This window comes from Ictalurus punctatus, chromosome 16 (genome assembly GCF_001660625.3).
Source record: "Ictalurus punctatus breed USDA103 chromosome 16, Coco_2.0, whole genome shotgun sequence".
Lineage (NCBI taxonomy): Eukaryota > Metazoa > Chordata > Actinopteri > Siluriformes > Ictaluridae > Ictalurus > Ictalurus punctatus.
This window is the reverse complement of record NC_030431.2, coordinates 15,360,481-15,379,116: the sequence shown is the minus strand read 5'-3', so window position 1 is coordinate 15,379,116 and position 18,636 is coordinate 15,360,481. Positions and strand designations below refer to the sequence as shown.

The 18,636-nt window shown below is 39.2% G+C and overlaps 1 protein-coding gene across 23 annotated transcripts in view; it reads left to right on the top strand.

The window, feature by feature from the left end:
• Window positions 1–18,636, top strand: part of dlg2 (discs, large homolog 2 (Drosophila)) — a 284,477-nt gene that overhangs the window by 17,296 nt on the left and 248,545 nt on the right. For 22 of the 23 annotated variants that reach the window (XM_053686874.1, XM_047161111.2, XM_047161112.2 and 19 more), the window contains exon 3: window positions 14,794–14,951. In XM_053686874.1, coding sequence (XP_053542849.1) covers window positions 14,794–14,951 — 158 coding nt within the window. Of the gene's footprint in view, window positions 1–14,578; window positions 14,678–14,793; window positions 14,952–18,636 lie in introns of those variants that run through there. The other variant, XM_047161120.2, reaches the window with a different exon arrangement.

Here is an 18,636-nt window from a genome sequence, read left to right as displayed (position 1 = left end):
GCCGATGCTGTTAAAGAATACCGTTGCCATGAAGGGGTGTACTTGGTCTGCGTTAGGTGGTAAGTGTCAAAGTAGCCTCCTATATGAATGCCAGGACCCAAGGATTCCCAGCAGAACTGTTTACAAAAATCATAATCTTTTGTTAAAATGCTTTGTTGCCATGAGCTTTCTGATATCCGACAAATATGTGATGACCTTTTTTGTTCACGATTAGTTTTGAAAATGTTCAATCTCCATCCTCATCAGCAGAGATTACATTACATTAGTATGGCAGCTGGTGATATTTGTGCTAACCTGTGACAGCCTACTGTATTGAGTGTGTCTGAATGGGGAATTTTCTAATTTTTTTAGATGCACCTGTATACTAAGACCTTATTATCTCTGCCATATACTACAGCACTGAGGGCACCACCAGAGGGCACCATGGTGTTTTGTGGCGTCGTAGAGTGGGTCCAGTGCAAAAGTTTTTTTCTTTCTTGTTTAAAGCTCTTTTCCAGAGGCCTAAATATGCCCTGATCTATATTATGATAAACTGGTGCTGGTATAGTGCCATCACACAAGTGTTTTTTTTTCCTTTTTCTTTGTTCTCAGTTTCTCATCTCATCATTGGAAATACTGTGAGGACAATCTGCCATCCTTCTGTTTTGTGATTCAGTGTTTTGGCCTCGATGAATATCAGTTCCTACAGCAGATCCCAACATGCATACCTGCCATAGAGCTTAAAACTAATTCTATGCTAGTCGCCATGGGAACACAGACATTTTCCAGATTTGGATTTGTAGTGAGAAGACAGAAGCTCCAATGTTTAAAATAATAATAAGCTTGATTTAGCCTTTTATCTTTTTCCATTCTCCTTGATTAGAATGACTTGATGCTGCTGTGGCTTGTATGAAACCATAGGCGCGATCCATCATCAGCCTGCAAGTGTTTTCAGTAACAAGTTCTGCCTTTGGATATATTTTTACTGTATAGATTTATTCATGATGACAGTAGAGCAGATCAGATCAGTCCAGCTCAACTAGCAATTATACAGTCAAATCCAGGATTATTGTCACCCTTCCTGAAATTAAGGATAAGTGATTGTATTAGAAACATTACAGACAATATATATTTCCACTCAAACAATAGGGGAAACTACTTTTTTCTCTCTCAAACAAATAACTCTCATAAGGATTTTATAAGTAATAAATTCATACTGTCCTGGACAGGGTAGTGGTGGATCTGGAAGTAATCTTGGGAGCACTGGGATTCAGGTGGGAATACACCCTACATGGGGTGCCAATGCGATCGTGCACACACGTTCAAACATGTTCATACTTAAGGATAATTTTAGTGCTACCAGTCCATTAACTATCATGTTTTTGGGAGACGGAACGGAAAATCAGAGAACCAGACACCCATGCTGACAGCAAGTGAACACGTGGAACACCACACAGACAGTAACCAGAACTCAGGATCGAACAGGGCCATGGAGCTTCTTAAAATAACTGACTTTCCTGATTAATAAATTAATCACTGAGGGGAAAACCAAAGCTTTCAGCACAAGAGAGATTTGGTTATCAGGTAATTATAACATGCATCCACTGTCTAGGGTCAGGGAGGCAGTAACATGGAAACTTATGATCAAAAAGAATATTTAAAAAAAACCATCACCACTTAAAAAGGTAACCAAGAGTTGTCCTCTCCTGTCCCAGCACACCACCAAAAAAAATCACAGATTTTTGGAACACTTAAGAGTAATATTTATTTGACAAGCTCAAATTTAAAAAGGGACGCTTCAAAAAGACTTCAAGAGGGGACCATGCCAAAATAACGAACAAAAGTTCTGACTTTAAGGGGAACAAAATTCTTACCGTCCTCCCTCTCTAACCAAACACAGTAGAAAACATGGGCAGTAACAAAAGTGACCTCTACCTCCCTACTGCTTCCAAAATAGCAATTAAGTTATAAACGGTTTCCTAAGAGAGTCAGTGAACTCAACTAACAAAACAGAGTAGCCACAACTTACCAAATCTACTTTAGTAAACAATAGGTTGTATACTAACAACAAGAGGAAAAAAAATAAAAAAAATAAATTTATACCCTGGGACCTAACATACTGAATGCAAAAAATACAACCATGGCTATGATAAAAATGTTTGGTCTGAAACAGTGAAATTTTTACCAAAGCATGAATCATAACAGAATCCACCATCTTTCTCCAACTAGGATGTACGTTGAGTAAAACCCCTTGTTCTGAGTCATGGGCTCTACGATTTTGATCACTCTTCTGTCCAAGAGGGAACAAACAGAGCGGCAGACATGGTGGGGTCTGACACTGATGAGGCCCTGAGCCCTGAAAAAGTTGGGTCATCAGGACTCATGGGTATGTAGTCGATGCTCAGTGAGCAACGTTTTCAAATTTCTTAAAATGCAGGAATAAAGTAGGCTTTTCCCCAAATTTCTACTAGCCCTAGCTCTGTAACCAGTGGAATATCAAGCTCAAGATTTTTACAGCAGAATCCTACTATAGAAGACTTATTTCTGTGAAAATTCCAGGTTATTAAAACACCAGAGATATTCAACTCAAAATACGGGGAATTAAAAATATGGCACTTTCTTGCCCATATAAACAATAAGAGAAGTCTCAAACCTGAAATGTTCTGCACGCACACCATACTTACCTAGGTATCCCCTAAAAAATTTAAGACTGAGACGCAAACGCTTCCCATTATAAATTGACCCTAAATGTGGAACTGTGAGTAATCTTGAGCATTTGGATTGAGTTCTAAGTCTAGGGAACAAGAATGCGTGCAAACTATATACTGTATGTTTATATATGTTCATGTACTTTAGAAATCAGTTTTTGTTCTATAAACAGCTGTATAACCAACATTTGTTGTGTGCAAAGACACAAAGATGGCCATCGTACTTAAACCAAATAAAATAGAACTGATGGTTTTGCAGCACCAATACATAGAGGTAAATTGACCCCAGGTATATTGAACAACATAGGACACATCCCTTGTCCCGTAGGCCCATTTGAGTAGTAGTCCAACCACAATGATGCACAGACAGCTGCTAAATGTTTAGCAAGGGAACTAATTCCACAATTTGGTATATCTAAAATGATTAGCTTGGACAATGGCAGCTATTTTGTAAACAGCGTAATTATCTGCCTAACAAAATAATTGGGCATTAAACATAAGCTCTCTTGTGTGTATCAACCACAATCTGTGGGACTAGTAGAAAGAACAAATGGAACAATTAAATCCAAAAACTTGTCAGGACACAGGGTTGAAATGGGTAGCTGTGTTACCCAAGAAACAGTAGCACACATTTGACCCCACATGAAATACTTACTAGAAGACCAATATCAATCCCCTTATGCATGGCCAGAGTATCTAGGCCCACAGCTAGAACTAGAGAAGGAGTTGTCAAACTACTGGTACAATGGTACTATATGTGCTGTTATTGGAATATAATCAACCATCACACTGGCCATACTGTGTTTTATTTATTTATTTATTTATTAATTATTATTATTATTATTATTATTATTAAATTTATTTACTTATTTATTTGTTTTTTTTTTACATATTCTGAGGAAGAGTTGGAAACTGTATTATTTAAAATATTTTACTTACTCATTATATTGTCACTGATATATAACTATCTAGATATTGCATATTTCCACGTTTTTGCAATAATTGAGTAGGACAGTTCATTGCAGTGTGAAGAAGCTCAGTTGTTGGTATTTTGTTGGGCATAATTCCAAAGGCTGAGTAGATTTCTCCAGGCTGCCAAGTGTTTGAACTGGAAAGTAATCAGTGACACACTGCTAGAATCAAGATGAGTGACGATTTTATCAGTTTATAGACATTTTAGCAGAAAAGTGCAGCAATACAGCTTTCAGTTTTTATGATTTATACAGTTACATGATTTTTCAGCATTTATGATTCATACAGTTGCAATCAAAATGATTCAACCCCCATTGCAAATCAGGTTTATTGTCAAAATTTACAGGTTTTCAGCTGTTTTCAATGAACAAATCAAACAAAAGTCGATTGAAATAGTTCAACACAACGGATGCTTCAAGTGGTTTCCCCAAATTCAACTGAAAGTGCAACTTATAATGATTTCTCCAGTCTCAAAATTATTCAACCCCTTCATGGCAAGCATCTTTAGTACTTAGTAGAGCACTTTTTTGCTGTTATGACCTGCTGCAAATGAGATGCATAGCTTCTGGCAGCGTTCCTGAGGAATCTTAGCCCTTTCCTCATGAGCAATGGCGTCCAGTTCAGTAATATTCTTGGGTTTGCATGCTGTAACTGCCTTCTTCAAATCCCACCAGAGATTTTCTATGCGGTTCAAGTCAGGTGACTCTGATGGCCCTGTAGAATCTTCCAGGACTTCTTCTGCAACCAAGCCTTGGTGGAATTGGAGGTATGCTTGGGATCATTGTCCTGTTGGAAGGTCCAATGATGCCCAAGCTTCAGCTTCCTCACAGACGGCATGAAGTTTTCTCCTAGGATTTCCTGATACTTCAATGAATCCATCTTGCCTTCCACATGCTGCAGGAGGATGCAAAGCAGCCCCAGAGCATCACCGAGCCACCACCATGCTTGACTGTGGACAGAGTATTCTTTCTTCATTCTTCTTCCTCCAGACATACCGCTGATCCATCGTGTTGAAAAGTTCCAGTTTTGTTTCATCGCGCCACAGAACAGGATCCCAAAACATCTGTGGCTTATTTATATGATTTTGAGCGACTTTTCTTGTGCTTTTGGGTCAGTAGAGGTGTACATCTTGGAGTTCTGGCATGGAAACCTTCTGCGTTTAGTACGCGCCTTGCTGTGCTCACTGAAACCTCAGTGCCTCTTGCCACCAAGTCTTGCTGCAGGTCTTTTGCAGTTACTCGATGGTTTTTCACTACCTGCCTTCTCAGAAATCTCGTTGCAGCCATTGATAGCTTCCTTTTTCTGCCCCATCCATGTATTTCATACATTTTCTACCCCTAGCCAGTTCAGGTATTTCATGTGTTCCAGCTCAAGCACATCTGGTGCAACTAATGAAGCCCTTGATTAGTTGCATCAGATGTGCTTTAGACAACACCTGTTTTGCATATTATTGCTGTTATGATGGATTCTATTCAGGGTGTTGAATAATTTTGAGACTGGAGAAATCATTATAAGTTGCATTTTCAGTTGAATTTGGGGAAACCACTTGAAGCATCCGTTGTGTTGAACTATTTCAATCGCATTTGTTTGATTTGTTCATTGCAAACTCTGAAAGTCTGTAAATTTCTACAATAAACCTGATTTATGATGGGGGTTGAATAATTTTGATTGCAACTGTACCCTTTGATAGAGGTCATTTGCCGTATTGTTGTGTGATTATGTGTCTTCTGGTTGTTCATGAGTTGTGAAATATCAGTGAAATTTTTTTGGCTGCTTGCCTGCTACTATGAGTACATATTCTTTATTTTGTTGTTAATGTCTGCTGAACACAGAGGCTGTAACACATATGAATGAATGTTTTATGAATGTTTTGGAGTTCGAGTTTGTATATGATTCTGTGTATATATATATGTGTGTGTTTTTTTTTTGGTGGGCTCCTGCCCACACTGGAATAATCTCTTGTTGGAAAGGAGCTGAGATTAATGTTGCAGGCCCACCCACCCACCTGTTACATAACAGCAGAGAAGCTGAACTTCAGCCTATGTGAGAGAGAGAGTGTGTGTGAGAGAGAGAAAGATCATGCTAAGGCTGTTCATCTGTAAATCTTTTCAGGTCATTGTTGTGGTTGCCATGGAAATGCAGCACATAAACTCTCTTTCAGTGGCGCATGCATTCTTTGTTTTACTTGAATACATGTTCTCATTCATATTAATAACAAAAAACAAGTGGATAAATACCCATTAAAAGCACAAAAATGGGCAGCAGAAAGAATAAAATGATAAATGGGTTATTACCATTGACATGCCTACACAATAACTACTTCTGTATGCTGAGGTCATGCTTTTAGCCTGTGGGTTTAATACCAATTTACATCAGTAGTTTGGGACTCTATTCTGCTTCGTCAGTTTTATCCACTAAGTATAAAGTGTGACATACACTATATGGCCAAAAAGTTTGTGGATACGTGACCATCACACCCATATGTGCTTGTTGAACAACCCATTCCAGATTTCTTTCCCCTTTGCCGTAACCTCCATACTTCTGTGAAGGCTTTCTACTAGATTTTGGGACATGACTGTGGGGATTTGTCCATTCATCCACTAGAGCATTAGTGAGGTCAGGCACTGATGTTGGGCGAGGAAGCCTGGGGATCAGTCAGCATTCAGTTTCAGTTGTCAGACTTTGCTTATCGTGACGCGTGTGTTCGTTTTGGTTTCTGTCCTGTCTCCGCCTCTGCAATGTGTTACTTGTTGTTTCCTAATGTGTCTCGGCTTTTTGAATAGTTTGTATATGTAAACCCCTGTGTGTCTTTGCTCCGTGCCAAGTATTGCATTTCTGTGTTTTCCTCGTTTGTAGATCGCCTAACTCACGCCTGTTTTTGCCTATTGTTTGGAACGGTCTGCCTGTCTCATTAATAAAAGCTTTAACTGTGATTGCATCTGTCTCCATCCTGATTACACGACACCTACCGGTAGCTAAATGAATAGACTGTCTAGTTGCGACACATTAATTAGCTAAATTTAACCAAGATGACTTTTGGAAATGAAATGTATTCTTTTGCTGGAAATGACTGGTTTCATCTGTTATGCTTTAATAGTGCACTTGCCAGTGACCAAAATTATGCATATCTAAGGATACCGGTGATGCTTTATCCACATTTGGTCAAAATAAGGTACCTTAGAAAACAGTTGTCCCTATGCTGGATCTGAATTCTACAACCTTTAGTTTGGAAGCGCACAAACATAGACCAAAATACTCCCTAAATGAACGGCTACGATTGAAAAAACCTGCCTCTAATTTCACCTTCAAATGAACTGCTAATCCTAGAGGTTCACATACTTTTGCCACTCACAGATATTTATATTTGATCATTTTCCTCAATAAATAAATGACCAAGTATAACATTTTTGTCTCATTTGTTTAATTGGGTTCTCTTTATCTACCCTCAGGTGTGAAAATCTGATGTTGTTTTATGTCATATCTATGCAGATATATAGAAAATTCACAAAGGGTTCACAAACTTTCAAGCACCACCGTATACACATCTCTGTGTATTCATCCATCTTCTATACCACTTATCTAAACCTGGAGCCCATCCCAGGGAGCATCAGGGACAAGGAGGGTACACCCTGGACAGGGTGCCAATCCATCACAGGGTACAATCACATACACATTCATAAACCCATTCATACACTATGGACACTTTGGACATGCCAATCAGCCTACCATGCATGTCTTTGGACGGGGGGAGGGAACCAGAGTACCCGGAGGAAACCCCATCAGCATGGGGAGAACATGCAAACTCCGCACACACAGGGACACGGTGGGAAGCGTACCCCCGACCCCGGAGGTGTGAGGCGAACATACTAACCACTAAGCCACTGTCCGCCCTGTCTGTGTATTCATTTTCAATAAAAAGACAAACTGAATGGGCTTTTTGAAGCAAGATATAGATACTAATGAAAAATGTTCATCGTTAAAACTGATTACTTTTAGTTTTATTTAAAGTAGATACAGGTAAGTAAAACATGGTTGAGTGTCACTGTGATGTGGCAGTTCTTGGCCAAAAAATACCAGACTCTCTAGCAAAAGCTATAAGTTTGGTTTCTAAGGACAGGCCTTGGGTAACTCTAGCGCTACCTGCTCCTGCATGGGCAATAAAAGTATTGCGGATGATATTTAGAAGAAGAAGACTTTATTTGCCACATATACATTGCAGCATAGTGAAATTATTTTCTTCACATATCCCAGCTTTTTGGGAATTTGGGGTTAGAACACAGGGTCAGTTATGATGCAGCATTCCTGCAGCAGAGAGAGTTAAGCACTTTGGTGGGGCTTGAACTCTCAACCTTCTGAGCAACAACTCAGAGCCTTAACCATTGCACCACACTGCCCTTTGAAAGTGGCTATGTTAAAGAAATGCATGGCTTGCAGTATGAGATTTGTTCATTTTATGTAATGGTGCTCTGTATTAAGCATTTTTTTCCACTTAGATGGATTGCTCAGCTGTCATGGTTCAGACAGGTTTAGTAAGCAGGGCACAAAAGGACTGCCCTTGGGATGCTTACATGGGGTGGCGACAGCCTCATGCAGATTAATACATTTTCCTCTAAGCTAAAACCCATTGTCTCTGATCTTTCCTTCTTTTTTTTAGACAGTCACGCCATGGACCTTTAAAAAGTATTTATTGTCTCCTCAGTCTACTATGCGATGCAACACTAGCAAATCTGCCGCTTGACTAACTCTTTAGTGCTGAAGTGTTATAAGAGATGTGGGCTCTTTCTATAACCAGCCTCGGTTACAGTTATAAAAAGTAATTAGCACTGGTTACAGGCATCAGTGCAGGGTTGTGTGGAGGCTGGTTTAATTGATTCTGTCAGATTCGGACACACTGAATTAAACATGTTTTCATTCCATTGTCAGCTTCATACAGACACGGCTAACTGTGTAATCCTGCAGTTTTGCAAACACTCATGGGAAAGGGAACGTCCCAAAGAGTACTGCACTCATGGTTTTAAAAAGGGAGAGTCAGGTCTCTAGGATTAATTTACATTATGTTCATTTTTGAAGGGATGAACAAGGGATTTAATCATGAAAATCTCTGCTGGGATTTGAAGAAGGCGGTTGCAGCACGCAAACCCAGGAATATTACTGAACTCGAGACCATTGCTCATGAGGAAAGGGCTAAGATTCCTCAGGAACGCTGCCAGAAGCTCTGCATCTGATTTGCAGCAAAAGGGTGCTCTGCTAAGTACTAAAGATGCTTGCCATGAAGGGGGTTGAATAATTTTGAAAGTGGAGAAATCATTATAAGTTGCATTTTCGGTTGAATTTGGGGAAACCACTTGAAGTGTTCGTTGTGTTGAACCATTTCAGTCGCTTTATTTTTGATTTGTTCATTGCAAACAGCTGAAAGTCTGTAAATTTTGCAATGGGGGTTGAATCATTTTGATTGCAACTGTGTGTGTGTGTGTGTGTGGCATAAGGTCATTGTCTGATTTGTACAGAGGCCTCTGGGAGGATTAAGCAGGCTGCTCACAGGCTGCTAGCTTAGGCATACACACACGCATATACACACACATATATACACACACACACAGCATCGCAGCGCTTCAGTGAGCACGTTCCACGCTACATGTCCATAGTGACCAGCGGAGTTTCTCTGCACTTGTAAGTTCAATAAAATTATTTACATATTTTGTACTCTATGCAGGAGGAATGTTGTGAGTTTAGTAATCACACTAGAACTCCCTATCTTTCACTGTGTGTAAAAACATTGTACTTGTGTATTTAAAAAAAAAAAAATGCATAGCTGAACTTTCCCCTACGTCTATTCGAGTAGGGATTTGCATAAATTGTGGTCTTTGGTAGTATTTGATGCATCACTCTTTTAAATTATGTTCCTTCATCACGGGTGTTTGGAGTTTATTATTTTTTTTCTCTAGCAAGTTTGAATGTAAAAGTGTTCATCATTTTTACTCCGTGTTGTCGAGACATGAAGCACATCCTGCGCGCTGGGGTTTTTGGACCAGCTGGCCAATTGTGGGGGAAAGCCGTTAGATGTCATTAGGCCGTATTTAAATGCAAATGAACACACTCTTTCTCGATCTCCCCCTGCAGAGATGCTTATATTGTTAAAAGGAGAATAGCCGCTTTGTTCCGCCCCAGCTGCAATATGGAGCTGACCTCCGAGCAGCTTTACACTAATCAGAACAAACAAGGCCCTTATGCACTTCTAATGGCAGATGAGGATTTGGCTTGTTTTTATGTAGCATCATGCCGATTTGTTTTAACCTATAACCTAGTTGTGCATCTCGGCATTTTGAAGACTCAGGGAAGTTTTGTCATGGGATCCAGGAGAAGCATCACTTCTGCGTGTCCAGTTGTCATTTCTCTGATGTTTCCCTCCCACCATTTGAAAGCTTTATATGATGTAAGTTTAAAGGTGTAGATGGTCCGTGTGAGTGCTTGTACCTGTGACTTACTGAAACATCTGTCTGCTTGTCTGAGCTCTGCTGAAAATTTATCTTCAAAGGATTGTAGCTTGATGGTTCACAGAGGCAGGATGCTAGGATGATAGTTGTCCTAACTTTATTTAATAAAATATTGTGTGTTTTTTGGGGTTTTTTTTTTGGTGAACTTTCTGTCTTGATTTGCTGGTGTGTATGATGCTGAAGTAGAAGTGTTGGATGTAGCACTCGTGTCTTGGGATATAAAGAGCATAACTGCTTATTTTGCAGTTAAACATCTGTGTTTATTTGGGGTTTAAAAAAAATTCATTGTTCCTAACTGGGGTAAAGGTACAGGCAGACTGTAATCGAAGGTAAGTCCATTTTCAATCTCCATACGGACAAGCAAAGTCAAAATCAAGAACTAGGACACAAAAAACTCGGTTATGTCACACAGTTTAAACATGTAACATTACACATGGAAGACTCGAAAAATTGAAAAACACTAGAGCCAAAAGAGCATAAATACACAGACGATGGGCCATATTCAGAGTTCAAAAGATATGCCAATATTTATGGAGGGAACGTTCTCAGTATTCAGATAAGGGTTATGCGGGTGCTTAAAAATACAGGCTGAAAAATGCAGACTGAAGAAACACATCTAGCGTTTTCTATGTGTAAAATTCTGTACAGTTTAAAATAAAAGCAAGCAACAATAAAAATGAGATAAATTGCGGTTGAAGATGCCAAGCATCCAGAACCCCAATTCCAAAAAAAGTTCTGAGACTCTGCCTCTCTAAGATACTCTTTTTATACCCAATCATGTTACTGACCTGTTGCCAATAAACTAATTAGTCACAAAATATTCCTCCAGCCTTTTGCTGCCCCGTCCCAACTTTTTTGAGATGTGTTGTGGTCATCGAATTCAAATTGACCTTATTTTTTTCCTTAAAACGGTACATTTCCTCAGTTTAAACATTTGATATATTTATGTGTTCTATTGTGAATAAAATATACGTTTATGAGATTTGCAAATCATTGCATTCTGTTTTTATTTACATTTTACACAGCGTCCTGACAATTTTGGAATTGGAGTTGAAATAGGTGTATAGTATATCGCCAATATTCTACTGCATGAATAGTCCTAGTCCTAGTTATTATCACATTAATCACTACAAATCTGTCTTAAATGAATAAAATGGCTCAACAATATGGCTTCCATTCTCATTATTCCGCAGCTTAAAAAATAGCACTCGATCCAGCACATCCTTGCACGATATAAAAGACATAAAGTGGAAGAGAGCATGAAGCCTACAGTGGTGAAAAAAACACTGTGTTTACTTTTGAGAGTTACTGCACTGTAATCAGAGGTATCTGGTTTTATTTTTTTTATACCAGTAAATCGACTTTATAAAATTGTAATGTATCTGCGGTATTTCATTGTGATTGTAATTTGCTATTTTCAGTTCTTAAAGTAACAAAATGATGCCGAACAAGAGTTTCAGGCCGACATTAGCCAAGTTTCTATCCAGGTTTTGCGTAGTTCTGTTATTTACAAAGTGAAAATGCATAAATGCAAATTGCCGTCTCTGGCCTGTTTTCATCCAATTGGCCGTTCACTGATAAAATGTTATGCGTGATGACATCATCTTTAAAAAAGAAAAGAAAAGAAAAATTGTCACATACGTTTTGGTGTATCGCCAAAGAAAAGGAAACTGTTTAAATTATGTACCTGATGCATCCCACATGTCCTCAAATCTTTGTAAAATGGAGAGAGTATTGAGGCAAGTAATTGAAACTGACCAGCTTTCTGTCATTTTAATTGCACAAATGATCACAATTGTACGAAACATCCGAAGATGACGTGCGTTAGGGTTCCAAGTAACTGCCCTTACGTGAGGAAGCCCATGGGTCTGAGAGAGACCGCGTAATAGGGCATTCTCCAAGGTAGTGGTGGAGAGACGCTTCACAGAAAGGCTCAGGCTTCAACAATTTAGAATGTCACGGCCCACGTTTGAGATGCTGCTCCAATTCCATTGCCCTGTTCGAGCTAGCAACCTGCGCTGAGTACAGAGTAGGGGGGGAACTTTCGGGTTAGTAAAACGACTGTCCATCGATGTGTGCATAGCCATTAAAGAAAAATTAATGAGGCATTTATTTTATCAGGCTGCCAAATGTAAGGTAGGCCAAAGAAATTGCATCCCATAATACCTTGGCACATCTTGTGCCACGGATTTTCAGTGCGCTGGATGGCACACGCATCCCTATTGTTCCCCTGATTGATGGCTACCGCGATTACATTAATTGCAAAGGATGGCTTCTATTGTTGTTGTTTTTTCAGGGGAATGCCATTTTTCTTGACAAAAACTGTTTCTCAACAAATTTTTCACAACATTTTAAGTATCGACATACAATTTATGCGATTTAAGTTCAACAATAAAAGATTATGGTGACAGTTATGTCGATATTTTAGTGATAATTTGTTTTTCCATCAGCTATATCGGTAAACATTGGTCAACGGTAGTCGCACTAGACTATCAGCATGTGAAATTTCTTCAGAGACTGCTGCGAATATGGGCGGCAACCAGATATGACATCACGCGCCAAGGCTTCGGAGGTTTTTTCAAGGTTTTTTTGTTTTTTTTTAATCAACCGTCATAGATACCGATGGGCTTTCACTGTTATTTATATTTGTTTCAATGTTAAAATATACCATCTGTTCCTATATGCAGCGACACATGCAATCCAGGCAGCTTCTCGTTTGATGTTGATTTTTTATTCTTTTAAAGCCGTGTTGTATAAAAATGGGACGGTGCGACAATGCTATAATCAGTGATTCCTCCATCTCGGATTTTCTGAAGAGGTCACGCCGTGACATTTCCATCTTCCATCTTCTGCGAATTCGCAGGTCCGAGTCCATCAAGCTTGAACTTTGGAACGGAGCGAAATAATGCGAAAGCTTGTGTTTCCGGTCTCCAGCATCCGCAAGTGTGTGACTGGAAATCAGTGGAAATTTTCACATGCTGAAAGTCTAGTGTGACGACCCCTTAATCCTTTTTGTGCAATTTTTTTTTTAATCCTTACGTAGCTATTGTGGTTACAAGCAGCTGTCTGACAATGGTAATGGTCTTTATTTATCACATATACATACGCACAGGGAAATTCTTTTCTTCGCATAACTCGGCATGTTAGGAAGTTGGGGTCAGAGAGCAGGGCCCCTGAAGTAGAGAGGGTTACGGCCCCAGAGAAGATCAAGGGCCCAACAGTGCTGGGGCTTAAACCCCTGACCTTTCCATCAGTAACCCGGAGCCTTAACCATCAAGCCACCACTGCCCCCAAGCGCAATGGTGCTGGAAAAGCCAATGTGGTCCATAAGGTGCAAGAAAAAAAATGACCTTTGTTTCTGTTAAACTCCATGAATGGTCTGCACTTATGTAGCACTTTTTTAACCTTAGCAGTTCTACAAAGAACTTTACACTGTGTCTCATTCAACAATGTTAGCAGAGCTGGCATGCAAGATGCTAAATTGCCATTGGGAGCAACTTGGGGTTCAGTGTCTTGCCCAAGGACACTTCAGCATGTGGAGACATGTGGGCTGGGAATCAAACCACCAACCTTACGATTAGTGGACAACCCGCTCTACCACCTGAACCACAGCCGCCCATTCTGTGCGTCATTATTGTCTGAGGCCTGAATACCTCAGAAGTGTGCAATTTCAGTTCGAACTCCTCACTACCTAAATTCTGAACATGTCCCAATAAGAACAAACAAGATGAGGAAGAGCTGAGTCCATGAAAGGTCTTTAAACTATATTCGCTATATTGTACACTATTTTGAGAGCTATTTTATAAGGCCTGAGCCTAAGCTAGGCTATCCAGTGTACTCATTAAATCTCCTCATGCACTGCAGTGGGTTGTGTAAAACTTTTGCAGCCTTGGGGATGCTAAGCATCATAATTAAAATGAAAACTAGAGCACTTTTTCAACTTTACATATAAACTTATATCCATAAATAAATGAAAAAAACAATGCAGCTGATAAACTCTAAGTATTCTGCGGTATGTACAAAATCCTGTATGTGAGGTATGTACAGTACAGAGAAAATGTCCAATCCAATGCGAAACATGTCTCAGTCCTATGAAAGTACAGTAATGCAGATTGTGTTTCCTGACTCTTCTTGTAAATTATTAGACATGTGCGCTCGAACTTGCTTCAAATGCGTTCCTAATCACACATCTGTCAGAAGAGCTCAAATTAATCAGCTTATTGCTCTGTGGTTAAATCTCCAGTCTGTAGGCCTTTCTGCTTTCGAACTCTCACTGCAGCCCTTTTCTAGACACCAACACATCAATCTAATGAAGTGCCTGCATTTCATTTGGCGCTTTGGCAGCGAAGGGATTATTCTGGGGCTTAATCCGAGGGTGGAGTTACAATTCCGGAGTGAAACAGTAACAGCTTCTAACAGCTTCCCCTCTCTCTCTCTATCTCTCTCTCTCTCTATCTCTCGCTTTCACACTGTTTATATGAAACGATTAAATTCCAACCTGACAAACTGGCTGCATTTAATTTGGTGTGTTAATGTCGAGGGGATTATTGTGCGTACTTATATTTTTTGTTAATCGTGGAGTGTGAAAACTGGAGTGAGAAGTAACAACGTGTCTCTCTATCTCGCGATGCCTTTGCTAGATATTCAGGAGTTTTATGAGGTGACCCTGTTGAACTCTCAGAAGAGCTGTGAGCAGAAACTGGAGGAGGTGAAGCACATGGCAGAACAGTGCGAGAGCTCGTCCGCCAGCCCTGGCTTCCCGAACACACACCCACGGCCTGCTTGCGTACAGCCGGAGGTGAGGAAAACACAAACACACACACACACACATGTTGATCTTTAACAGGAAATGACATAAACATGCATTAAGAGGATTCTCCTGTTGAAACTGCTCCAAACAAGGGCTACTCCTCTTACGGAAGTGTGGAGGCAAACATCTCTGTAAGGCAAAAAAACACTCCACTGCCGTCACCCACTTCAGGTGAAGCCTGCCGTAGGCTTTCTCTGAATCAGCGGTCGGCTGTCGATGCGGAGTGCATTTAAAGTAAGGTTTATAGTCCACAGCTACAAAATGTTATAATTTAAAGCTACAGGATTTTTTTTGTTGTTGTTGCTGAAAGTAAAATAATAATAATAATAAAAAGAATTTCGAGTCAGAAGGAAAATAAACACGATGTTCCCGAGCTGCTGTGAGTCACCCTGATTAACCTGGAATATGAATTCATACATCAGTAATTTACAGTCAGGTATTTTGAAGCACCCACGTCACGCCAGCTCAGATATATTCTATCAGTATATCATGTCATCATGCCCAAAAGATGTACAGCCACCAAATCCCCCCCGAAAAATGTATTTTTTTTGTATGGTTTAATATGCAGGGCTTCAACAGCTAGCTTGCTACTGTCGGCCTCAGGGACACACCGAGTCCTACAGACGCCATCTGCGTCCCCGTGCAGGCAACATGCTGACCGATCATAATGGCGTGAACTTGTTTACAAAAAAAAAACAAAAAAACATGCTTAGACGACAGCACTGGTGATCAGAATAGTCGACTTTATACACTATGTACTGTATTTCTGCACACCACTTCCTTTATTTCCAATATTCCTATATTTTATTCGTGTTTTTTTTTTCACTAATGGAATATATTACAGTTTTTAGTTAGAGATGCACGATACTAAATTTCTCAGCCGATATCGATTATTCAGAGTGATATCGGCCGATACCGATAACCGATACAGATAGTTCTGCCTTTTATGCCTTCTTTTAAATGAATAATTTCTGAAGGAAATGCAAATAAAAACTTTATTCTCTCCATTTCAACAAGTTGTTTCACAGTACCTGCTCTCATAAACAGAAAACACATTACTCACATTAACATGAACACATGAACTACATTCTGAAGATTAAAGTAAGATTTCTTAACTTATTGAATGTTATAAATTCATATTAACATCGACGGAATTCTAAAAAATCTCCTGTTAGGCTTCACATTCACTGACCACAAACACAAGCATTTCTACTTCATCACTGAACATCAAACTGGTAATATAGAATATCAACTTTTTTTATATTAACATTAATTGGATATGAAATACACTACTCTACAAATATATTTTTCTGTGCAATATATACTTTTTTTGTCAACTCATTTTCATTTAAATATTTCAACAGTGTACTGGAGCTTTAATCCAGCGCGATCAGCTCGAGCAGTGCGGCAAAAATAAAAAATTCGACTCGACGCTGAAACTTCCGCTTCACTGCTGCAGCGTCCGGTGTGAAATTTTAGCAGCGCAGACATTACAGAGATTACAAACTGCAGTTTTGTCATCGTTCCACACAAGAGACATCATCTTTACACACAGCACGAATTCGATGTGTTTTTGATTCAAACAAACCGTATATATATAAAATGTCAAATGAAGTTCAAAATCCTGAACGCAAGTAATCACTTGAGAGCTACAGCAACGGGAACAAGCTGCATACATCTGTAAACAAAGTCCACCGTTTCTTTCCCGATGAAAGGCTTCAGCAAACATGATGTCATTTACAGTAAGGGAACTTATTGAACATGGATGGTTTTTGCAGTACATTGTGTGATTTTATTATTTTTTTAAAAAATTTAAAGGTAGCGAACGTTTCTTTGCACTGGAAGGATTCTGCGATTGAGGCAGACCTTAAAATGGCCGACTCCCTGATCAGTGTCCTAACTACTACTGAACTAGGGCGCTGAATGAGATGCGCCCCTGGCTATAAATTGAGCTTAAGTAAAATAAATTAACTCAGTAATACAAATCACTGAGTTATATGAATGTGTTTATTCTAGTAGGTTATCATTTCTATAGCACCAGGTAATTCACAGTAGTTGGTATGGTGTACGCTCACGTACGTTGGTGCTTGAAAGTTTGTGAACCCTTTAGAATTTTCTATAGTTCATATAAAACATCATCAGCTTTTCATACAAGTCCTAAAAGCAGATAAAGTGCATGCAATTAAACAAATGAGACAAAAATATACATGGTCATTTATTTATTGAGGAAAATGATCCAGTATTACATATCTGTGAGTGGCAAAAGTATGTGAACCTTTGCTTTAAGTATCTGGTGTGACCCCCTTGTACAGAAATAACTGTGACTAAACATTTCAGTAACTGTTGATCAGTCCTGCACATCAGCTTGGAGAAATTTTAGTCCATTCCTTAGTACAGAACAGCTGCAACTCTGGGATGTTGTTGGGTTTCCTCACATGAACTGCTTGCTTCAGGTCCTTCCACAACGTTTCTATTGTATTAAGGTCAGGACTTTGACTTGGCCATTCCAAAACATTAACTTTATTCTTCTTTAACCATTCTTTGGTACAACGACCTGTGTGCTTAGGGTCATTGTCTTGCTGCATGACCCACTTTCTCTTGAGATTCAGATCAGGTCTGACATTTTCCTTTAGAATTCATTGTTTCATCAATGATGGCAAGTCATCCTGGCCCAGATGCAGCAAAACAGACCCAAACCAAGATAATTCTATTTTGGTCTTATCCAACCACATTTTTCCAATAGCCTTCTTCCAATAGGATTGTCCACATGATCTTTAGCAAACTGCAGAAGGACAGCAATGTTCTTTTTGGAGAGCAGTCGCTTTCTCCTTGCACCCTTGCCATGCACACCATTTTTGTTCAGTCTTCTCCTGATGGTGGATTCATGAACATTAACATTATCCAATGTGAGACAGGCCTTTAGTTGCTTAGAAGTTACCCTGGGTTCCTTTGTGACCTCATGGACTATTACAAGTCTTGAGCTTGGAGAGATTTTTGTTGGTAGAACATTCCTGCTGAGGGTAACAATGGTATTTAAATTCCTCCATTTGTACACAATCTGTCTGACTGTGGATTGGATTGGAGTCCAAACTCTTTAGAGATGTTTTTATAACCTTTTCCAACCTGATGAGTTTCAACAACTCTTTTTCTGAGGTCCTCAGAAATCTCCTTTGTTCATGCCATGATGCATTTCCATAAACATGTGTTGTGAAGATCAGACTTTCATGGAATCCTGTTATTTAAATAAAACAGGGCGCTCACTCACACATGATTGTCATCCCATTAATTGAAAACACCTGACTCTAATTTCACATACTTTCGCCACTCGCAGATATTTATATTGGATCATTTCCCTCAATAAATAAATGACCAAGTGTAATATTTTGTTGTAATCATTTGTTTAATTGGGATCTCGTTGTCTACTTTTAGGACTGCTGATGTTTAAGTCATATTTATGCAGATATATAAGAAATGCAGGCTGAATTTTTTTATTAATTTTTTTTTGTCGTAGTAACTTCAAGAGAAAATCATGCCATAATGTAAGTTGACATTTAGTTGACAATTTTACCATTAAATGTGAAAAGTATCATTATTTAATGAATAAAAATGTCAGCGTTGAAAAATTATTGTGCTATAAGTCTTGACATGTTCTTTTTGTTTTATTGTTTCATAT